Source organism: Aquarana catesbeiana, linkage group LG03 (assembly GCF_042186555.1).
Source record: "Aquarana catesbeiana isolate 2022-GZ linkage group LG03, ASM4218655v1, whole genome shotgun sequence".
NCBI classification, from domain to species: domain Eukaryota; kingdom Metazoa; phylum Chordata; class Amphibia; order Anura; family Ranidae; genus Aquarana; species Aquarana catesbeiana.
In genome coordinates this window covers 65,016,296-65,041,579 of record NC_133326.1, presented here as the reverse complement: position 1 = coordinate 65,041,579, position 25,284 = coordinate 65,016,296, and the positions used below count along the sequence as shown (strand labels likewise).

Sequence of the window (25,284 nt, the reverse complement as noted above, 5' to 3'; positions counted from 1 at the left end):
CCCATTCAAACCTTCAAAACCCCCCCCCCCCCCCCAAATATTGATACAGCGCCATGCTCGTCTTGCAGGACTTATCTCCTCTCTCTTACAAGCTTGGCTGAGGGCAGTGGGAGCCATTGGCTCCTGCCGCTGTCAGTCACATCCAGTGAGGTGGGCTCAAACCACACTGTGTGCATCAGTGGACTCACACAACCTGGCTCAGGAGCAAGCCTGCATGTGTGCCAGCATAGAAAGTGGCTTCCTATGGTGACACACACATAGGAGGAGAGCAGAGACCTCTGGTGGGGGACACACCAGAAGAGGAGGTTCAGGCCTGCTCTGTGCAATGCCATTGCACAGAGCAGGCAAGTATAAAAACATTTTTATATTAGGCAAAAAAAAAAAAATTTACTATCACTTTAACCCTTGGCTTCATGAACATTTGAAACCATCGAATTCGGAAAGAACAAATGTTAAGGCTTAAAGTATATGTCCAATCAAACTTTTCTTTTGCGTGGGGGGAGGTTAAAAGATTTACCCTTCCTCTCCTGAAGACATTGTTTTACTAGATATGAAGTGAGGGGAACTCACCAACAGGAATACAGAAGATAATAAAATGCTTTTCTTTAGTAGAGTAGGCTAAAATTCCCATCAGCTTCTAAAAATGTTGTAAATTTTCCCTCATTTCCTGTCTGGTGAAACCATTCTCAGCAGGGCAGGAAGTGGGGGAAAATCTCCATAGCGGAGTTACCCAACAGGAGGTTCTAATCCTTCTCCACTTTATCCAAATCTAGGAAAACAAATTTAAGGTATTTTTGTATTAAACTAAAAAAAAAATTATTATAAAGCCTCCTACATGAGGTCCCAAACTCATGAAGACACCTTCAATCTCCTTGCTAGTTACATTTCTTGATAGAAAGAAGCCCATCCAATTTAACTAGAGTGGGTTTTAAAGAGCATCAATATATCTGAATGGCAGAGCTGGAATCCTGTATCAGGAAAACAATTGCAGGGATTGGAACCTATCCTAATACAGGATCAAATCACCCACGGAGCCTTAAGAGGAAAGTAAATACACAATGTTTCCTCAGATAGTTGCAACACCAGTTTATTCATTTTGGCAATGATCAAGTCTATTCTGTTCAGGCTTGAGCGGTTTCTCATGGTATGCATGAGCTTTATAACTCCATTTAATTACAGACCGATTTTATTAAATTACACGCAGTCTCCTGCTGTTTACTGTATGAATGTAGAGGAAGCCAGCATTTTATGGTCAATTTTTAGGCAAATTGCATAAAAGGGAACACAGCCTACCTTCTCAGGGTCTTGGTTCTTTTTGCTTCCCTTTCTATAATACAAAGCAAAGCCAGTCCAGGCTCGGCAAAGATCTAACCATATGGTCGGGATCCGCCCACATGCCTGGACTAGCACCTGGCTCAGCCTCAGCAAGCTGCTGAGACAGCTGCTCCCGCCCCCTCCACAGCCCAGTGAGCCAGTGACTGCCTGCCACCAGCTCTCTGCTCACGGAGCTGTGAGAACTGAGCGATCGGCAGTATTTGATCGCTCAGTTTTCAGCGCTAGAGCCGGCGGGGGACAAATGCAACATCAGTCCGGAGGACCGGCTGGCTCAGGCTCTCAGCCCCGATTAAAAAAAAACTAAATCTCTTTTAAATGATCTCAGATTATGGTAAACTGAGCTGACATTAGCACAGTTGACATCCTTGCTGTATAGCAGGGAACATGTTCTTACTTGTTTCCCAGAGACATAATACTTTTTCCTGTAATATGAGCTGGTAAAAGGGTCATTTAGACCCCTGCAGTTTAGGTATAATACTGCATAGGTTAACACAAAAAAAAAAAAAAAAAAACAGTGGCAGACTGGATTTGTAGTTTTCTCATTCAGAAATCCCTGTGAGTGCATGAATAAATGAATCAGCTGTGTAGGTGGAGCCCCACATAGCCGTGCCATTTTTCAAAATATGACAGTGTGTGAATTTATGCTGATCCATTGAAATTGTGTGAAAACATAAGAAAAAACAAACAAAAGATCACTGCACATAAAGTGCGTAAAAACAAATGCATTAACGTGGGGTATCAATGTGACGGAAGAGGTGTAATGGTGAAAGGGCCCGTTTTGTACTGAACTCAGATTTCAAGTATCTATACAATAAACATTGGGCATAGGTTTAAGAGCATTTACAAATATAATAGTGCATAACCCAACTTAACACAATTCGATTTTTCAGAAATTTGGATTAAATATGTTACTACCTCTCTCTCAGCACATCTAGTGTGGAATTTATTAAAATAGGATATCCATTTTTTTTTTTTGCGTGAAAGCCAACAACCAAGCAAATCTAAACGCTAAAAGAGTGTGTCCAGTTTAGGAAGGTGGGCAGCAGGTAAATTAGCCACAGGGATCGTGCAGGGAATTTGAACAGGAAAAATCTCACTGCAGGATTCTCAAGAAATAGAAGAAACTACTGGACAACAGCACAGCTGTGTCTACCTAGAACTCCAATATCAGTTTTACATCCGCTGTCTAAGTATTGTGGAGCTTTCACAGTGAAAGGCATGGAGCAGAACCTTTGTCAAGTCTATACATGGTAAATCTGGTTCCTCCATTTCCTGAATTAACACTGTTCAAATTGAGCCTGACCGAATCAAGGATGGCCATCATCATATAAAGTGAACTGTCCCTTATGAAAAAAAGCATTTGTGTTCTGAAAGCATTAATCTGATAAAGATATGAAAACAGACAGAAGCTGCCATATAGTTCCTAAGTTTCAGAAGCGCACAAAAAAAAAAAAAAAAAAAAAAAAAAACTTCCCAACGTACGCTGTTAATTAGAAATAAATGTAGATAGCGTAATAACCTAAATACGTCTTTGTATCAGCTTCCCGTAATCCCCTGACCAGCAGACTGGGAAGTGGTGGAGCCAGCACTAGCAGTCAACTAGGCTCTCTAGTAGTGCTCATGTACAGGCCATGAACATAATGGCAGAGAGCAGGATAAGGACCTCATCAGCGATCTGCTGCTCTTTTGTTAGTCAATCAACAGGCTGGGGTGTGTTATGACTATATATATATATATATATATATATATATATATAGTTAGTATATTTAGTTGCTTGCCTAGAATTTATCTTAAAATATTTATCAACACTTTGTGGCCACAGATTGGCACATCTGTTTGCACAGAACTAACTGAAAACCTCTAGGTTATTAAAATACCATTGTTTGTCAGCACAGCAAACCATTTAAAAATATATTTTCAAAATAAGAATCAAGTACAACACTGGTTGATATGAAGGAAAGTAAAGAAAGCCGAGTTCTATTTTAAATACAACATTGCTTCCTTAGGCTTCATTCACATGTGCAGCTAGGCAGTTGAGCTGTGGTTTTACTGCTCCCCAAACACCCACCTCAACCTGGACATCCAGTCACAAAAATTAAAACAGCAGGTCACATTCAGCAGTCTCTACTGATGCTGAACACAACTAATCCAAGTCTATGGCACCATCCAGCAAATGCATTCAATAGTGGTCTGGTACTGTGGCATTTACAGGGTTAAATCAGGTGGTGAGGAGACACCACAATACCTTCTCACCACCAGTAAAAATGTCCTCTGAAGAGTGATCCAACACAGATGCTCTTCAGAGGGCACTGCACATGTGAGCAAGCCCTTAAACACAAGAATGGGCCATGTGAATGACCTGCTTGGTTATGTGGCTGAAGCCACATATGCAAGCAGCCTGTTACTCTATGGGGACACAACAGCTCTATGGATACAGATGCATGCCTAATTGGACGAGCGGCCCCAAACGCACACTGTCTGTATTCAGAACCATGCACCCATCTCTGCACACCTGTCGACTTAGGACTTGTAGCTGTGTCCCCATAGAGTAACACGTTGCCTGCAGGCAGCTCCGTCCACATAAACAAGCAGCTCGTCGAGCTGTAAGAACCACAGAATGTTAATGAGGCCATATTGTTTGGAAGGCAGGGCTGTCAAGGTTAATTTGAACAGCACATAAGTCGGGGAAAAAAAACACAGTTTAAGGATATCAATCTTCATGAAATGGTTAATTATAGCACAAGAATCAGGTCACTGTTTAAACCTGAGCGAACGTTTCCTTATAAGATATTAGCTAGACAGAGGCGTCATTGCAGCACAGAAATCAGCTGAACAGAAAAGTGGAAGAACGTAAAACATGAAGCGTGGTCAATCGTCCCCCTGAGGCTGCATTGTAAACCTGTTGTGTGATGATAATGATGGTTTATGGAGACTGTGCTTCATCAGGAGAGAAATATAACTGGAACTGCTCAACCTTTGTAACAGAAAGCCAATAAAACTGGCCTGGAAGGATCTGTTTTATGGAGTTGTATAACCTTTTAACTGGTAGGAATGTGAAAGAATTGCCAGGCCATAGGTCTCTCGTGGGCCAAGTGATGAATGCCGATACACCTGTTTATTAGAAACGTGTCATGTCCTATCAAATAAAGACATAGTCATTAGATGATCACTAAAATAGTGTTCTTTGGATCCTCGTGTCAGGGCTTCATTTCTTCACCCTAAGATCTGAGGTATGTGCAAAACTTGCTTATATCTGTAAACAGCATTTTAAAATTGGTCATTATATATTACTTCACGATGGTGCATTGCCTTTCTTTCTGGTAGCATCACAGGCTCTGATAAAAAGTGTGCTTCCCTGGTGTTGCAGGAGGCACCATCTACAGAAAGGGTTCAAGGTGAACAAATATATTGCTGTTTTCTGCTGGGTCTGTGGCAAGGCAGCAGCAGTCCACAGGACTTAGGCACTGGAACAGGTGGCGCAAGCTGTGCTCTCTTCTTGTCTGTAGCTTTGCATTTGAATAAAGCACTTGTACATTCCATATGTGTTGAGTAGTATCTTCCTGGCTTTGCTTTGTACGTCCTCCCACTTTGATGTTGAACCAGGACCTGAAATGGAAAATACAAAATAAAATTAAATGAAACAGTAGTTTTGCCTTTTCAGGAAAAAAAAAATGAACATTATAGACTTGTACTTACCTCCACTGATGATGAGCCGTCATTGCCCACGCAATCAGTGTAGCAGTCTGGCCATTTGAAATTCCCACTCTTCTACCTAGTCTTTCCAGAATGGATTGGAGTGATGTTCTTAGCTGGCACTGACCAGTCAGAATCACACTGCTCCATCCTGGAAGTGGTGCAGAAAAAAAAAAAGGAGGGAGAAGAGCGGAAATTTCAGATAGTCATGCCACTACGCTGGCTACGTGGGCATCACCCAGAGGTAAGATACAGGGGTCTCCAAACTTTTTAAACAAGGGGCCAGTTTACTGTCCTTCAGACTTTAGGAGGACCGGTGAGAGTGGAAAATGCCCCAGCTTGGTGGTTAGCGGGTGTAAAAAAGAATTACATTGCGCCTGTGGTCAGTAGGAGGAGGAATAGCATCCCATCATTGGTATTAGTGGGAGGAATTGTGTCCCATTGTTGGTGGCAGTCGAAGAAATAACGCTTTATCATTGGCGTCAGGGGAAGGACTAGTGCCCCATCATTGGTGTCAGTGGCAGGAATAGTGCCCCACCTTTAGTGCCAGTGGACATACATAAGTGCCCCATCTTTGGTGTCAGTGGAAGGAATAGTGCCCCATCATTTGTGTCAGTAACAGGAATAGTGTTCCAACATGTTGATCAGCGGAAGGATGTTGGGTGCATCACTGGTGCCAGTGGAAGGAATGGGGCCCCGCTGTTGTCATCAATGAGTAATTTTGCCACACAGTTGGTGTCGGTGAAAAGAATGGTGGTTCATCATTGGTGTCAGTAGGAGAATATAATGCCTTTAAAGCGGTTGTATACCCGTGCGTACCCATGTTGTGCGGTTGTATACCCGCACAACATTTTTTTACCTGTAAGGCAAAAGGCATAATGAGCTAGTATGCACCGCATACTAGCTCATTATGAAATACTTACTTTAGAACGAGGCGTTGGCAGCTGATCCCGGTCACCGCCGAGGGAGCTGACATTTCCCCCCGGCGTGTCTTCCGGGTTTGCGGCTCCAGCACTGTGAGTGGCTGGAGCCATGATGTTGTCACTCCCACTCATGCTCGCGGGAGACTTCTTTCCGGCAAGGTCCAGCAGCGTCTGCCGGACCCTCAGAGCGCATGCGCCGCTGACGTCAGCATGCAAAGTGAACATCTCCTAAACCGTACAGGTTTAGGAGATATTCATTTTACCTACAGGTATGCCTTACTATAGGCTTACCTGTAGGTAAAAATATAAAAAAGGGTACACAGCCACTTTAATCAATGAGTAGAATAGTGCCCCAAGGGCCGCATAAATTCAAGCAAAGGGCCGCATCTGGTCCTCAGGCCACAGTTTGGAGACCACTGCATTAGACCCGCAGATGGGACCCAATGCCTCTGTGGCAATAAAATCCCAAACGGTGCTGTGATGTCAGCTCGCTAAAAGGTGCAAAGAGCTCATAGAATTTCTGCCAGGGTTGAAAGGTATTTTTCTCTACTTGCAGAATTTCAAAAGAGATAAAATATGGGGGGCTTTTGCAGATATTGGAGATATACTGCATTTTAATAACCATGCTTAGTATAGGCAATGTGGATGGCAGGCCTAAAATTCAGTCTGTACAATTTATTTTCTGTGGTTTTTAAAACTCTGTGTACATTGAAGTTGCGTTTACAGAATTTCATAATATAAATACGAATGGTCTACAACAGAAGGGCTGAATCCAAACCACCGGTACCTAGCTGACTGATATCTGCCGATAAACGTAACATACAGTAGATTTCATCACAAAATCTTGTTAGCCAGCATTTACATTTGTACATTTAAAAGCAGGGATATGCAATTAGTGGACCTCCAGCTATTGCAAAACTAAAAGTCCCATCATGCTCTGCCTCTGGGTCTCATGCTTGTGGCTGTCAGTCTTGCTATGCCTCATGGGACTTGTAGTTCTGCAACAGCTGGAGGTCCGCTAATTTCATATCCCTGATTTAAAGGGTTAGTTCACCTTCAGAATAAAAGTTCACACGCATTCTAGCATCCAAAGTATGTTAACCTCCCTGGCGGTATGATTATTTCGGATTTTAGGTGCTGAAAGCAGTACCATTATTTTGCATGGAAATTTGGCGTTTTATATTGTAGGTCTGTAAATCTTAACAATAACACACTTAAATCTGTCCAAACCAGAGTCTAGTAGATATCCCGGGTATGATAAAGTTTGAAACACAAAAACATAAATTATAATATAATAAATAAAAATAAATAATTAAAAAAAAAAAAAAAAAAGTAATAAAATAAATTTCTCCACAATTCACTATCGCTCAATTCTGCAAGTGTTCTAATTTACTATCGCTGTTTTCTAGCTGGTCTAAAGCCACTTTTGACGTAAAGGGACACTTTTTGGTTGCTATGGACAATCTCCAGTTTCCAGGCAGAAAGAACAGTGTATATCATGTAAAATTGCATGCAGGGCATGGGACAAAGCACTGGGGACAAAAGGGATGTGAAATCATTTCATACAGTACTGTAATCTGTAAGATTACAGTACTGTATGTGTTATGCTTTTGACATTTTTTTGAATTTGCCGCCAGGCTCCGCCCCCGTGCGTCGCGCCGCTCGTAGGGAATGGAGCCTGGCACGGAGAGGCTTCGGAGGAGGACGGAGCCCTCGGACACTGCGGGTGACATTGCAGGATCCCGGGGACAAGGTAAGTAACGCCGCCCCAGGATCCTGCAATGCGATCCCGAGTGTGGCTCGGGGTTACCGCTAATGGTACTGAATTTTAACCCCGAGCCACACTCGGGAAAACCGCCAGGGAGGCTACAACAATGCTTGGGTTTTGAAAAAAAAGATTTTCAATATCCTACCTGTAGGTGGTGTGTGACCTCTCCCAAGCCTGTCCATATGCTTCTGTCCTGCCTAGATGGAAAATAAGGATCTTCACCAGCATACCTTGGTATAATAACATTGTCCTTTGATCACATAAAATAACACGCATCACAGGTCGATGTTTTGAGACCTTGCATGATTCCTTTTTCAAGGCAGATTTAAAAACAGATCCTGCGAGGTCCCAAAATGTTGGCCTGTGATGCCTGCTATTTTATGTGAATAAAGGACAAGGATTATCACTATACCAAGGTATGCTGGTGAAGATGCTCATTTTCCTGTGATTGCATGGAGACGTCATCCACCAACTCTCTACACAAACTGTGGGCAAGCCTGTAAGGAGTGCGACAGATACAATACAAATACTGTCTAGATGGGAAGATTTACTAGACTTTGGGTGGTGGGTCACAGGAACCAGCGATCTGGTTTGTTAAAAATGTGTGCATGTGCAGTGCGATCTCTCTTCCTCTGTCACACAATGCGGAGCTCAGCCTCTGCTGCGACAAAGGAAGCGAGCACATTGTACATGTGCAGGTTTTATTTGAATAAGCCAGACCTGATTACATTTATACAAAAATAACTAAGCGAAGTGTATGGAACGTTGTGTTTTTGTTACTAGATAAGATGATAGTACTGTGATGTTTTATGTGTTTGCATAATGCCCAAAGACTATGTTTTGTACCTATATACTTTACACCTTTAATAAAAAGAAATTTCCAAAAAAAGAATAAGCCAGACCTGTTGTCTCTGTTACCTGGGGTGTGCACTCAATACCTGGTACATCTTGGCAGGGAGGAGGTCACCCACCTAGGAGTTTTTTCATGACTTTAATGGTTTAGGAGTGGCCTTACACAGCCTAAATGTGTGACATGGAAAGGAATGCACTATTGTAATGGGGATGATGGAATGCATAGGCAATTGTATCACAAAAGGTGAAGTAACTCTTTAATGCTGCATTATAGAGGCTATTTCAGAATTATAGTTACAATTCAGCACCAACTTACTGAGCTGTAAATTGATTATGGCAGCAGATTTCCCTGTGGTCAGTGACCACACATTAAGATCTTCTACAGCGTACACATCCTCTATTTTCATCAGGTCGTGTTTGATTTGATCCACATTCAAGTGCCTTGGAACTCCTGGAATTAAGTAAAGTAGGATTTCATAAATTGGGAGATTCACGTGTAAACATGTTCTGCATATATTGCTGGTGTAAAAATTTTAATACTGTTTAATCATAAACTGACACTCCCTACAGAAAAATTTCACAATAACTAGCTTGTGTAAGAAGATTGCAATCAACGATCCACTATTGTCAGCAAATTTCACAACAGTCTTAAAAATGTAAATCTCCAAACATGTTGCCAGATATAATCCTTTTTTTTTTTTATAACAGTGTTTATAGGATTCTGCTCACCTTCAAGTATTATAAGCACGGTGTCTCGTATAAGCTTCAGAGTAGTGAAGATGACAAGTACAGAAAATACATAGGTACAGATTGGATCAGCAATTTTGTATTCTGGCTGAAAAGATAAAAAATTATTTGTTAAATGCTTTGTGGTTTTGCTTTTCAGAATATGTAAATTACATTAATCGGTCCTACAATCAAGATAGAATTTAAATCACACACTGCAAAATCTAGGCAAGGCCTGTTCTCTTTGGTTGCTTTCCTAATGGAAAGGAATCAGAAAATAACAATAGTTGCCCTATTTCGTGTGTGGAAATTCTTCACTTTCATGCTTGCACGTCAGGCACAGGGCAACTGACTACCGGTATTGCCTGCAGCTGACCTTTCCCCCCCATTACGAATTTGTCAAGAATAAAGGTTATGCTTTCTCATGCCAGATTCTCCAGCAAGAACAGTGAGCAGCACTATTGAGACTAGCAGTCACAGGTAGCAGTGACTTAGATCTCACACTGCAGATATACAGCTGTTAAAGGAGGAAAAGCTTCTACAAAGTTTTAAATTTTGCCTTCCCTCTACCTTTACTAATGCTGCACATTGTTTCTAATAAGCAGTGTAAATATTTTTTTAAATCCGTTTCCTACAGGTCATGCGACTGCACAACTCCAGGTCCTGGATGGCTGCTGTGAAATCTGTCAATGGTCAGGAATCCCCAGAGAAGTGGTGTTGTTATACCGGTGCACGGGGCTTTTTTTCAGGGGGAGCATGGGGGAACACAGTTCTGGCACCTCCAGCACTGAATGTATGTAATGGCAAGGGGTGCTGGAGGGTCTTTGATGCTGACTGTTGGGGGATCTATTGTAACTAGTAGGGATCTATTTTTGCATGGGGGTCTATTGTTGCTAGGGGGCGTCTTATGTTGCCGAGCGGTCAATTGTTGCTGGGAGGGATCTATTGTTGAGGGAGAGGTCTATTGTTGCTAGCTGCTGGAAGATCTGTTGTTGCTGCTGAGGGTATATTGTTGCCGGGGTGGATTTATTGTTTGAGGGATTGATTGTTGCTGGTGGGATATATTATTGCTGGGGAGGGGTCTTTTGTTGCTAGGGGGATCTATTGTGTTCTGGGGTGGAGTCTATTGTCGCTGGGGGAGATCTATTGTTGCTGGGTGGATCTGTTGTCACTGGGGGGATCTAATGTGCCTGGAATGGGGGTCTATTGTTGCTGGGGTGGGGTTTATTGTTGCTGGCTTTAGGGGATCTATTTTACTGCTTTTTTGTTATCGTTAACAAACTGCATACAAATTACTTAGCACCACAAAATACTTGGTTCTGTGTTCTCTAAAAGGGGCGTACTGGGAGGTAGGCAGGGGGTGGAACCAAGGGAAGGTACTTGGAGGTGGGTATGGGGTGGAGACAAGGGTGGCTTAAAAAGGGGAGGAGTTCCTGCACCTATTCTCAGAGAAAAAGAGCCCTGCCGGTGCCAATGTTCTGCTCCGGGGAGTTCTTCACACCGTGTTGCTGCCCTGCAAATTCTTCACCATGTCGCTGCTTTGGGAATTCACCATCAGCTCTTGCAGCAGTCACCTAGGACCCAGAGCTGTGTAGTCATGTAACCGTTGGGAAACGGATTTAAATTCTTTTTTTTTTTTATTTAAACTGCTTATTATTAGAAACATTATGCATCAAAAAAAAAAAAAAAAAGAAGGACGGGTTTGGGCAGCATTTATCGCTTGCTCAGTAGAGAGCATTTACTTCTACTTTAACACAGAAATACCTAGGCAACCCAACATACCAGGAAGTGCAATACTATTATTCAGAGAATTAAAGTCAAAAGGTAATTTTTTTCAGGGTACTGCTTGAGCACATTTTTAGATGTTCCCTACAACATATGATATCTTTACTTTTTGAGTTTAAAGTTCACTTCAAGGGCCTATTCACACCAGGTGCGGTATGTGTGCAGTGGAAAAGTACAGTATGCAGTAGCATAGCACAATGCAATCCACTGCATTCAATATAAAGAAATGCCACTTTATGATATTTCAATAAAGTTCACAATTAATAAAAACAAGGTGATGCACCAGGACTGGCACATTAGCATTGCTGTCACCCTATTGCATACCAGTGTCTACATTCTAGCACAGAAGCTGATGCGAACGAGTCCTAATAAAACACCTTTTTTTCCCCCATTATAGGCCGACAAAATATTTAAGATAAAAAAAAAAAAAAAAAAATTCCCATTTTTTTTTTTTATCACAGTACTTGACAGATGAACACTGTAACCTCAAGTTGCTGGCCTATTTTGTCAATGATGCCTAAATGTAGCCATTTTGTCACAGCTGACATGATGATAAATCACATGATCGGGAACAATGATTGGTTTCTGATTACTCGCAGAGCATGAAGCTGTGACAGCCGGGATTGAGAACCACCAGCCGCACACAGTGCGCACAGGAGGCTCTCAAAGGAAGGAGGTTTATTAAAAAAAGGAGTTTACCTTTCTCAACATGTTACACCCATGTAGGGTTGTAACATGTTAAGCATCAGATCCCCTTTCCCTCTCCTCATGACAGCAATCCAGGGATATTTTCCTCGCACCTGCTGTCGGAATTCAAAGAGACCATGGCCGTGAGGGTCATCCTCAGATCCCTGTGAATCAATCAACTAAAAGTACTGACAGCCTTTGCGGCTGCCGGCTTGTAGTTCTTAATGAACTACCACAGTGCTGTTGAGCGTTCTAGGAAGTTCATTGAGTTTCCGGTCATTCAGTAACTGCCCACCCGTATCTGAGGTACAGACAGACAGCTACACAGTCTGCTGGACAGTGGATTTACACCCACATTCTGCTGAATGTGGGCGCAATACCTTACATGTTCCTAATAAAAAAAAAAAAAAAAAAAAAAAAAAAAAAAAGAAGGAATGCATTTTTTTTACCTGTATTTATTTCATAAAGGTATGTAGAACTTTGTATGTAGCAATTTCAGGTGGGAAGGGGTTAAAGAAAAACTGTACTTTTAAAACACATTAGCTCTTTCAATAGTGCCACCCAACAACTCTCCAAATATATCCTGTTAAAGTTCACCTTCTGAAGCATGTTACAAATTACATCCATACACAGGGTATACCATACAAGGGACATCCCACCCACCCCGAAAATGTTGTCACTCATTGAGTTCTGTGAATAAATGAACTACAAATCCCATCTTCCACCGTGGCAGAAGGCTTGTAGTTCTCAGTGAACTGTGAGAAGAAGGGCAGAAAGCTGTAGGACTTGCTTTACTGATCACGGGTACAATGCTCTGCACATCATTACTGCTCACTGATTGGTTGCTAGAGGTTATTGCACATTATAACTGCTCACTGATTGGTTGCTAGAGGTTACTGCACATTATAACTGCTCACTGATTGGTTGCTAGCGGTTACTGCAAATCATTACCTCTGCATCAAATTGTGAGTGTGGCTAAACTGCACTAACAGTGAGGCGTTGTTATAAATCAGGGCTGAGGGGCGCGCTACGCGCAGAGTGCAGGGCTGAGGGGCGCGCTACGCGCAGAGTGCAGGGCTGAGGGGCGCGCTACGCGCAGAGTGCAGGGCTGAGGGGTAAACTTTGTATGGAGTGCAGGGTTCAAGGTTGTGTACATCCAAGTTCTCCATCCCCCTAAGTACAATGCTCTCCCCCCAGATTACAGCTCAGGGCTCATTCCCCATCCCCCCTTTCAGTGTAAAGCTTTTCTTCCTCCCCAAATCCTCTCCCAGTATCTAGAAAACCTCAGAGAGCAGCTAAACTCACAGAACGTCCGTGCAGGCTGCTGGCTTTACAAGGAGCTTCTGCCTGTGTACATTCCACGCCCCTCTACCCCTCATATAGTGATTGATGTGTAGAGCAGAGGGATCTGCATGGCTGCCGACAGAGAAGCGCTGTTATTTGTATTTACAACTGACAGTAGTGGGCAGCCAACAAGTGACAGAACTCCGGCAGGCAGCAGCATGGGCTCAATTGGCAGCTGCTTTGGGCCCTGGGCAGCTGCCCTATTTGCCCTGCTCTAAAGATGGCCCTATCTGCAGGCTCCAGCAGGAAAAAAATAATAAATGCGCATTTTTTTCTGCTAAAATATTTGCATTTATTCTTTTTTCCTAAAAGATGAACTTATCCTTTAAACCCGGGAGAAAACATTTAAATACACCGCAGCTTACCAATACCTAGATGTGATGGCTGCATTTGTTTTCTTTTTAAAAGGGGTTGTAAACCACGGCTGGGAAAAAAACAAAACACCTGTAAGGCAATTGTATAATGTGCTAGTATGCATTGCATACTAGCACAATATGGAATACTCACCTTAGAACGAAGCCCTCCAGCAGTGCCCAGTCACCGCTGAGAAGGCTGACATCTTCCCCCAGTCTCTTTCAGGTTCGCGCGTTCTGGCTGTGCGATTGGGCGAAGCCACGATGGCATCACCCCCAGCGCATGCGTGCGGGAAACATTGGTTCTGGCAAGAAGTGTGTATCCAGCTTTAGACATGTGAAAATATGGCCAAGCCCTGCTACCGTAGAGGTCAATTCATTAGAGGTTACCGCATGCGATATGAAGGTCACGTGACTTATTTTTTGGCAATATTGCGTGAGATAATAAAAGAGTGAATTAATCAAAGTAAAATATTGAATATGAGGTAAATACAGCACATTAGTTAAAATATAGAGATAAATACCACAAAAAAAACATGAGATCAATCATTAAGCCTAGGTTCACATTTCTGCAGGTTAGAAATCCTGCGAGTTCAGCTGAACTTGCACAATTTCAACGGCTATTTGACAGATATGTCGGTTTCCTGCACAGATATCCATTTCCAAACCCCCCCTGAAGTCGCCAAAAGTAGTACAGGAGCTACTTTTGGGAATCAGTGCGGCGCTGCACTGATTTGGACGGTGCCATTGCCAGCAATAGTCACCGATTTGTCATGCGATTTGACATGTCAAATCACATGCCAAATCATACCAATGTGAACCTAGGCTAAACGTCATTTCACTAAAAAACACATTCATATAATTATTCATAACTGGTGTTTGCTGGCAGTATTTTAGAAATGTGCAAAATAAGCCCTGGTTCACCCTGAGACTTTGAAATCGTGCTACTTCACTTGAATTTCAAAGCCGCAGGTCAGTGCAAATTCAGGCGCAACTTGGCTGACATCTGTGCAACTTCATGCACAGGTATCTATAGAAGTCGCACCTGAAATCGGCAACTGAGGAACTCTGCACTGGCCAGGAAGTGAAAAGTACACAATGTATCAATGTGAATATGTTCTCCTCTGAGCTCAGGAATAAAAATAAATTGTAACATTTCATCAGAGGTAGATCATTTTTTGAATGAAAGCACACTAGAATGTTTTTATAGTCTTACAATATTGCTGTGTGCCTTCTGGTGCAGTGTTAGCCTTCATTAAAAGAAAAATTGTGAAATAAAAAAAACTCAAAAATGAATCTCTACATATCGCAAAACATAAATATTTAATACATTTGGGAAATAAACACTTTTTTGTGAATTGACTACTTTTGAGATGAATAACATGAGTTATTTTAACTCAAAAATGTATGCGGTATTTATCTCTTAGTGAATTGATCACAAAAAACAAAAAGCATGCTCTGTCCACATTTGGATGGGCACAATACCTTGAATCTGATGATGTATGCAGCAATCAAAACACCAATGCTTTGAGCGAGATCTCCAAGTGCATGTACAAATGCCGCTCTCACTGCAAGGCTACCATGGCTGTGGCCATGACCATGAGGACTGGGAGAAGAACTTGTTGGCGCACTATGAGAATGTGAGTGGGAATGAGGATGGCCCGCCTGGTTTAACAGAAACCCCATTCTGTAGACAGAAAAAAAAAAAAAGTCAGGAACTAAAGAAGAAAGTCCATATAAAAGATGTTCTACAGAGCTCAGCGAGTTTCACCTTGACTTATGAAATTACTATAACCCATGTATGTACCAACTACAAAGGTGCTATGCTATTTGTTCACGACAATGAACATGTCAAGATTTTTTTTTTACCAATTTGTTTATCACTTGCCTCATCTAAAGCCCCAAACTCCCCCCTTTTACTTCTAGAGATAAGAATGGAGGCATATAAATACATGCGCTTTATTTAAAGTCCCAATTACCCTTTTACTTCCCTGATTTATTTATGGAACGGTCAATACTGGAGCTCATTCAAAGTAAACCACATAGTGTATACAAAGTAAATGCCAGCAATTGAATACAAAGTGAGCACAGGGTTCTTTCTCAGCACACCTAGAAGAAACAGATAAATACCTTTATTGTAAGTAACAAATCAACTAGAAAAGCACTTGGTTAATCTGAGTGTGTATATGTGTATATAGTGGTGGCCTATTGTTCAGATTTCCTGGCAGCTTTACTACAATTGTTTTCCTGGCTCCCGATGCAGTTTGCCAAGTTGAAGGAAGGCACAGGTAGCAGCCATAAAAATTATTATTAAAACATGGCATGGCACGTTTGTTTTTTAGGCAATTTTGCCAGCCGATTTAATCCCTTACCGACTATGCAGCTTTGTCATCTTTTAATTCTTCCCCATGTTCCAGGTTAAGCTAGTGCCATGACCGCTGACTCAGTGTTTCAGATGACTACTTTCTCTCGCAGCAGCCAATGGAGTAACCCTTGCATGCAGAGACTAGAATTGTGTCTCCCTACACTATGTGCTTCAATAGAGACAAACATCCCCATAGCCTAGGACTACAAGGCACTCCCCCTGCTTCACTGTCCACCATTAACCAAAAGGTTAGGGAATCTGCACAGAGATCAGAAACCAACCACATGAGATAAGAATTTTAACAAACTGATAAAGATGAATTCCAGATATGGCAATTTTTACATAGTTGCATTGTTCCAGCTTGGGCCAATGTATGTATGTATGTCCTATACCTGTGGGATCCCCATGGAAGTTGGAAATCACTGTAGTAGGCACCACTGCTGCAGTAGTAGTTGCTAGCTTCTGGGTTTTGTGTCAAATGGCCCAGCTGCATTGTTAACACAGGAGGCCACTCGCTTGGAAAGGGTGCCATTCACAGAATACCTTGCACCACCTTGTCTCTCCACCTCCAATCAGAGGAAGCCTTACGTTCATTGTTACCATTAGGGAACACTTTGCATCTTCTCAATGAATGCAAAGCATCCTCTGACTGGACAAGGTAGAGAGGCAGAGCAGTGACATCACAAACTCCACCTAATCCAAACAGTTAATGTTTTGCATTTATTAAGAAAATAGAAAGTGTTCTCTGAATGCCAGCCGTGCTGAGCAGGTGACCTAGGGTGTTCAGTAAGCAGCAGTGCAGCCGCTCAACACGGCCCTGGAAGGTAGTGGCAATGACTGCAGGAGTGGTGCCTACTACATTTTCAGCTTCTACAGGAATCCCACAAGTCTGATATATACATACTATGGCCTTGTTCACAAGGGCACACTTAAAGGAGTTGTAAAGTCAGAAGGTTTATTATCTTAATGCATTCTATGCATCAAAATAAAAAGCCTTCCATGTGTAGCAGCCTCCCCAGCACCATTAATACTTACCTGAGCCCCATCCCGATCCAGCAATGTCCATGAGTGTCTCAGCCATCCGAGACTCTCCCTTCTGATTGGCTGAGACACAGCAGCGGCGCCATTGGTTCCCGCGGCTGTCAAAGTCAGATAGCCAAACAGGAGAGAGAGGGGACGGGCTGGGGAGCCATGTCTGAATGGATACAGGGAGCTGTGACTCGGCTCGGGTGCCCCAAAGCAAGCTGTTTGCTGTGGGGGCACTCAACAGGAGGGAGGGGCCAGGAGCACTGAAAAGGGACCCGAGAAGAGGAGGATCCAGGCCACTCTGTGCAAAACCAACTGCACAGAGCAGGCAAGTAGAACAGGTTTTTTATTATTTTTTTATATATAAAGAGACTTTACAATCATTTTAAGCGTATACCTGTGCAAAGGGACCTGTTTGCCACGGGGATGCACTGGCGTTTCCTGCATCCCCATTCATGTCAATTGGAATGCAGTTGTTCCGGAACACAGTGCGAGTTCTGGGACACATGCATCCATGAGGATGTCGAATTCAAATCAGCAGCTGTGTCCGTACAAAAACTGCATCTCAATTGACATGGATGGGACTGACTGCATGTGGATACACAAAACATCAGGGCCCGATCCTCCTGTTCTGGGGTCCCTCAGTGGCGCTCCTGGCTCCTCCTGTTCTCGATTGTTCCGTTGGAGAGCCGCTCTCCCTCAGGCACTCGTGCGGGCGCAGTCCCGTGTCCTGCTGTTGCATCTATTGACAGAGACAGCAGGACTCGAAATAATTGCGATATCTGGAAATCTGCTTTAAACTGGGAAATATTTATTATACTATGCTTAAAGCGGAGCTCCACCCATCCGCTTATTTGCCCCCCCCCCCCCCCCCCACATTTAGCGCCTTTTAGAAGGGGGAGCAAGTACCCGGTTTTGACAGGTACCCGCTCCCACTTTCGGCTGACTTCACCATGGCAAACTCATCCGGAAGTTCAGCCCCTCTCCTCCTGCCCCCGGCTATTCACAAAGTGCAGCGCAGTAGGGAACCGGCCAGTTTCCTTTACCTGAGATGGCGGCAGCGTTAGCACCCGAGAACCGCCCGAAATATTGGCTCAGGTGAAGACACTGCTGGATTTGTGGACAGGCAAGTGTCCTAATACATTGTTTGTAGCTCCTGACTTAATTTTTTCTGAAGGAGCCTGGAGCTCTGCTTTAATGTGTTAAGCTATAAAACGCTAAGGGTTTAATACTACATTAAAGGGTGACTCCATTTTCGTAGAAAAAAAATTTGGCAAATAAAAAAATGATATAGCATATAAAATTGCTACACAAGCCATATTGTAATTAATATTATTAAAAATCACCTTTCCTTTTCAAACTGCAGCATTGTAATTTTCTGTAAAATTCAATGCTACCTGGAAGCATTCTGTACGCAGTTGGTATACAGAGCGCCCCCAGCAATGTCATTTCCTGTGTCAATGAGGAACTCTGCAAGTACAAGTCAGGTGTTAAGCATACTCTGCAACAAAAATTTAATTTTTACTGAGATATTCTCTACAGGTTAATCACTTTTAAAGGGATTGCAGACACTGCAACTTTCTCATCAGAACATTCAAAGTGCACCAGATGATTAAAACGTTACACACTCCCATTGGGAATCAGTTTCCAAACAAACGTTTTCTTCAGAGCAGGAACAGGTACCAAATCTACAACAAAGTTTGTTAAAATCCTTACAATGTACATTAATCACCATAAGGGGATTGTTTTTTTCTCTCTCTTTAAGCATTTAATAGGACTGGCTGCGAGATGGAGAAAGCAACTTATATCATTCTACCCACGGCAAGTACAGTCACTTAAGAACTCATCAAGAATTCTATTAGTTGATGGCAAATTCTAAGTTTTACAGCAAAAATATGATTTAACGGGTAGTTAAGGTGCACTAGGTATTCCTAAAAATGCTGTCTCCCCCTCCTCCTACCTATGCTGCATAGCCTGTATAAAAATAAAGATCTCTGTACTTACCTTTTTTCAGTCTGCTCTAGTGCAGGCATGTGATCCAGCAGCTCCCATAAAGGGACCGCTCCACAATGGCTCCGAATTCACGCAGCCTTGACATCACCCACCCGATCCCATTGCCCTTACTTCCTGCAACAGCCACTCACTGACTGCACCAGAGCAGATTGAAAAAAAATACAGATTATTTTTTCTTATACAGGTTATGCAAAATAGGTAGAAGGATGGGGGGGGGGGGGGGGATTTTTAAGAATACTTTTAGTTAGTGGTATCTTCTACTTTAAAGGAGGCTGGGCATTTTTATTTTGGTCACTGAGTGTACTATAGAGCCACACAAACCATACAAAGAGCAAAAAAGGGGGGACTTTGGAGGTGCACAAATACAAACCCAAGGACAGAAGAAGTGTATGTACCCAAAATGACACTTTATTAATCAATGAATTATAAACATAAAATATAAAAAGGTATTCTGCTTGTACCTGGGATAGGCTCTAGTTCAGGAGTCTCAAACTGGCAGCCCTCCAGCTGTTGCAAAACTACAAGTCCCATGAGGCATTGCAAGGCTGACAGTTACAAGCATGACTGCCACAGGCAGAGGCATGATGGGACTTGTAGTTTTGCAACAGCTGGAGGGCCGCCAGTTTGAGACCCCTGCTCTAGTTCTTGCTGGACCCCAACTGTACATGCAATATCATTACATAATCATCATTCAAAAACGGAAAGCTCTATGCAGGAACACTCTTGTAGGTCTCAACGTGTTTCACAAATAAAAGAACAAATACAGCCCAGCGCTCAGGATGTGTTAAAAAACTAACTACTACAACAGAACATAAAATATGTATAATTTTAATTAACCAAAATATAATTAAATAGTGGTAACTAGTGGATAATAAAACCACCATGTGTACAAAAATATAGAAAAACTGTTGTAGAAAGCACCACAGTAACACAGAATTAAAAAACAATGATAATTGTGAAACAATAACCAAAAATTAAAAATAGTGCATTAAAATAATAACATATAAAAGGCACTAGCAATAACGGACGAGCTAGTGCCTTTTATATGTTATTATTTTAATGCACTATTTTTAATTTTTGGTTATTGTTTCACAATTATCATTGTTTTTTAATTCTGTGTTACTGTGGTGCTTTCTACAACAGTTTTTCTATATTTTTGTACACATGGTGGTTTTATTATCCACTAGTTACCACTATTTAATTATATTTTGGTTAATTAAAATTATACATATTTTATGTTCTGTTGTAGTAGTTAGTTTTTTAACACATCCTGAGCGCTGGGCTGTATTTGTTCTTTTCTTGTTATGATCTGTATCCACCAGCTACGGTTGGTCCAGCTGCACGGGGTGTCCTGTTTCTTTTTTCTCTCTTTTTTTTTTTTTTTTTCCCCCTCCACTTTTCTGTATAGATTATGGTGTCTATTTACATAATGTCCGACACCTGGCATGTTAGATCCAGTTGAGTCATGCATCACACGTTCTATACAGAACACTCCAGGTAGCCCATCATTGGCGCTGGGTTTATATTGTGTGTTTCACAAATATTTAAAGTAGAACTAAAAGGCAAAACTATTTTTTTGTTTTGTTTCGGATAGAGTGCAGAGCGTTTAGAACACCTGTCAGTTTTTATTGCAGTCTGTGTCCACCCTCTCTATTTGTCCTGTTTACCATTATCAATGAAACTGAAAGTAAAAGAAAAACACAGATTTTAGGTTGTCCCCAGAAAAGTAATAGAGGGGAAATCTTCCAATGGGGACACTAGTTCTGGTGACCTTTGGGGGGCGTCCCCAGGGATTTTCTCTCGCTTCCTGTTTGGCTATGGGACAGGAAGTTAAGGGAAATCTCCTCAATGGGACACAGATGGCGAAAAAAAATTTGACAGGAGTTATAACCCTCCTTTACTCTATCCAAAATGAAAAAAAAAAAAAAGTTTTGCTCATAGTTCTACTTTAATGGAGACATACATCAAAATAGTTCAGTGTGCATGTGGTGTCACATCCAGGGAAAACACAGATTTATTCCAATAGCAGATATATGTGGCTGCCCTAGAGAAATCTCTAAGACTGGGAAAATACTGGATAAAGAAATAGTGGATGGAACTCCTGATTAATGGAATCAATGCATGGGCTTGATTATTTAGAATAGACAGCCAACCATGGGAGGATAATTCTCCACTTAGGATAGGACCATACACTGCATCTAAATTGAGCCAAGGGTAAGTAGTTCTATTCATGTCCAAACCCCTCCAAAATCATCCACAGAATGTACTATAGAGAACAAATATCCTTATGTTAAACGTTGTGCAAACTGTTTGTAGGAGCTGATGAGCGCACCTACACTCATACAGTTAATGTATGAAATAATGGTTGCAAGTGTAGGCATCTGCTCCATCCAAAAAAAGTTTAATACTGATCAGAAATGTCTTACAGAAAACTGATTTGTCCATTTGAATTCCACTCACTTACATGATAAATAAATGTACCCATAAAAGATAGCTTTTACTGTAACTTACATGAGATTTACAGCAACACCAACAGCTGCTGTTATCAACATTACATCTCCATTAATAGTGTAGTCCATATGGATAGTCCTCTGCACTGCTTCATACAGCAGGAAGCCTGTGAGAATGTACACCAACAATACACTAATAATGGCAGAAAGGACCTCTACAATAAAGAAGAAAAAAAAAAAAACGATAAAACATTAGGAAAAAAGTAGATTCAATAATGCAAAGCCATCAAGTGCTCTTTGCAATGCAACAATGGTGATATACAGCTGCAAATATTTATATTAAAGCAGATTTAAACCCAATGACAAACTTCACAGACTTCAAATTGTATTTCTACCTTTGCTGTTAAAATTTAATAAACCCCCACTATAGGTTTTATATGTGTTCCAATTTACACAGCATACCAATAATAAAAAAAAAAATATATATATGTTTATATATATATAATCTCTTACCTTCCTATTTTTTTTCCCTTCGGAGAAGGATTAGACATAGAATTCTAAGGGCGGCTTCTACTGTCCACAAAAGCTTGGGATGTACCATTAGCGGACAAATTAAAGCCTGATAGACACGTCTTTTTTTTTTTTCATTCAACCTAGTAGGCTGAACAAATAAAAACCGGGAAGCTTGCTGTTCTAACCATGCAATGTTAGCAGAGTGATCTTGCAGCTGAGCTATTGTGTTCTGATAAGGGAACCCCCCGGTCAGCACTGATCAGCTGCAGGTTTGTTTGAAAGAAGCAAGACAGGCTGCTAGACTGGCCGAATGTCAGCTGGTTTCTATTGAACTGAACCGGCTGATATTCAGCCCATGTGTATCAACCTTTAGAGAAAGATTTGTTTAAAAGTGCATTAACATACAGTGTACCACACAAGCCTTGAGATCTTTAACCCTTTGTTAGGATGGACAGAGTGTACAGTTTTACAACGGATAATGAGATCTTTCAGCACAGTACAGACAGGGTTAATAATAGCAAACAGTATCCAAGCCCCTTCCTTAACATCACATAGCAAATCTTGGTGGGATTTTCATCCAAGTAAAAAGCTAGGTGGCATTTTTTTAAATATTTATATAGGTTATGCTATGTGAATAGGAACAAGCTATAAATATAAAGTAGGCGTCATCCCATAATGCACTTTAAACATGATATGTCATTTCATGAATTGTTTTAAATCTTTTTATATGTAAACACCCTTGTATCCTCCTCATGCTCTAACTGACTCTCACATTCCCTGCCACCACTGGGTCTCTTCACATCTACCTAGCTGAACTACAGTTAACATTTTCTTGTAGTCCCTCAGCAAAAGTTCCACAAATACCTTTAGTAGCCTGCCAGTGAAGTCCACCTAATGCAGCTTTCTATGATGGGGTGGCAACAATGCTGCACTGCTCCTGAATTCAGAGCATGTAGGCCGCGCCTGCTTGCAGCACTACAGATTGATGAAAGGAATGTTGCAGGGTTGGGGCTATCAGTATTGGCACTGCAATATGTACTTTGTTAATCAGCACCTGTCCATACCTAGCAGCCCTGTTCACTGTATTATGGATTGGCAGCACTGCCTGTTAATGAAACCCTCCCACTGTGAGCTGCAGTGTCTGGGAGGGGGATAGTGTAAGACCCCATACACACTATTAGATTTTCTGAAGATTTTTGTCTTACATCACATCAATCGTGTGCTTCCTTCTCTCAGGCCCTAGTTCACCATTGTGTCCTATCATCACATAGGGATCAACAGAAGAAAGCACAGCACTCAGTGGGGTACAAGAATCTGATTCTACTGAAAGTGTGTCAAATGAAAAGGATTCTCAAAGCACTATGACTCTTGAAGAGAGTATGAAGATTAGCCAGGGAAAGAGACAGGTAAGTAGATTTCTTCTTTAGGCCTCCTTTACACGGGTGTTTACCTGCATACACCAGATTCCAGCAGCAAGAATCAGAAAGTTCTGGCAGCTAGAATGACAGGCGCATGCAAAGAACAGTGGCCAATCAACCTATACATAGTAATGACAGGCTGACAGCAGCAGCGGCTGTATGCATGCAGTCGCACATCTGGGTGTGATGTGCGGCTACGTGTGAACAGTGACAGTTGCTGTCAGCTTGTCCTTACTTTGTATAGGCTGAGCAACCGCTACCATTCGCACTTGTCATTCCAACTGCAAGTATCCACTGATTCTTACATAGGAATCTAGTGTATGCGGGTAGACTCTGATGTGAATGATGAAACTGAACATGCTTCAAAATAGATCGCTATCAGAACATAATCTTGAATCAGTGTGTTTCAAGCTTGATTTCTGTTTTTAGGAGCAATTAATTTTTACATTCTGACATTTGATTTTGGACTTTTATGCAATTCAGTGGTCAGGTGTATGGCTACTCTATCTTTGGGTACAGTTTATCCATATGGCCTCTAGTAAGCCCCAGTCCAGGTGCCCCTGCCTAGGATGTAGCTAGAATATTTGGTAGAAAGATGCTTGCTCTGGTTTATAGTCGATATCCTCATGTTGAAAAGGTACTTTATTTATACCTCAGAAATGTATGTGTATGGTGATGTATGGGATTGTATTATAATATTGTATGTTCTTAATTATTTAAATTTCCCTGACCCTCCTGATGAAGACTGAGATCATTAATTTAAACGCTTTGGTTTTCTTTGGGAAGGATTACTATTAAGAAATTCATTTGTAAATCTCTATCTATCTATCTATCTAGAGATATCTCTAACTGACTTCTAATGGTTATCGCTTTGTATAATACAGGGTATTACTCCTACACCAGAGCCCATAATTTAAGACATGCATTATTTTAATTTTTGCATTAATAAAATTATCGATTTTTTACATTACTATACGTGTTACCACTTACTCTTTTGCTGCCTAAAAGTCCCAGGGGGAGTGAGAAACACGGTTTGTTTAGGGGCAATTAAAAATAACTTTCTGCAGCTGAAGTGAAAACAAAAAAGATTTTGGCTTGCAAATCCCATATACAAGCACATAAACATATAACAGTTTCTCAATATGCAGCCTGAAATGTATTTGTTTTTCAAAACACTAAAAGATAAAAACGCACCTAAGCGATGGAATCCAAAGGTGAAATGTTTGTTGGGAGACTTTGCGGAAAGCCACAGTGCGAGCAAGGTCAAAATAATACTGCTGAGATCAGTTAGCATGTGTAGTGCATCAGTCATAATCGCAAGGCTGTTAGCAAAGTATCCACCTGTAATAAAATCAAAGAGTCAAATAACCTGTTAAGAATTCTCCATTTAAGCTGTCAATGAATAAGACACCTTTGAACACAACGCCGGAGGGGATGAAATACAGTACCGACCACATGTGGGAAACAAGTTAAGCTATGCATTAGCTCTATTAAATTTACAAGATGTAAACATCCTTATTCTACTGTCACTAAGGGACAAAGATCAGAATTTAGGATCAAAATGTTGCAATTAACAGCAATGGTATTTTTAACGATATCCGTTTACATTCCAACTGCTAATGTTTGCTGCGGATTACAGCATTAAAGGATAAGTAAACCTTTAAAAAAAAAAAAAAAAAGAAAGGCGGCGGCGCTTGCAGAGCATTGCACCCATGATCAGCAGATCACAGGTGCAATCATACCCACCTGTAGACTCTCAGCATAGCTGTTTGCTCATACCTCATACAGGCAGACAGCTAGCTGAGAGTAGGAAAATCAATGGACTACCAGCATGCTCACCAGCACCCTCACAGCTCAATGTCGTGATTGTGTGGGAGGAGCCCGCACAGCGGCAATGTTTTCAAATTGTGACAGCGGGTGCAGGGAGAGGATCCCCAAAGGAGGATCAGGGGTGGGAGGCTGTTCTTAGGGTGGAACATGTTACATGTTCCACCCCAAGAATAGGTGGGCCATAACAAAATCCAGAGGTGAAC

General features: G+C 41.7%; 1 protein-coding gene across 1 annotated transcript in view; it reads right to left on the bottom strand.

The window, feature by feature from the left end:
* Positions 1-4,416: 4,416 nt before the first annotated feature.
* Positions 4,417-25,284, bottom strand: part of SLC30A4 (solute carrier family 30 member 4) — a 31,674-nt gene continuing 10,806 nt past the window's right edge. The window contains exons 2-7 of the mRNA XM_073618629.1: positions 24,446-24,592; positions 21,382-21,535; positions 14,952-15,153; positions 9,301-9,406; positions 8,888-9,022; positions 4,417-4,941 (exon numbers count right to left, since the gene is read on the bottom strand). Coding sequence (XP_073474730.1) covers positions 4,793-4,941; positions 8,888-9,022; positions 9,301-9,406; positions 14,952-15,153; positions 21,382-21,535; positions 24,446-24,592 — 893 coding nt within the window. The 3' untranslated portion in view covers positions 4,417-4,792. The remainder of the gene's footprint in view (positions 4,942-8,887; positions 9,023-9,300; positions 9,407-14,951; positions 15,154-21,381; positions 21,536-24,445; positions 24,593-25,284) is intronic.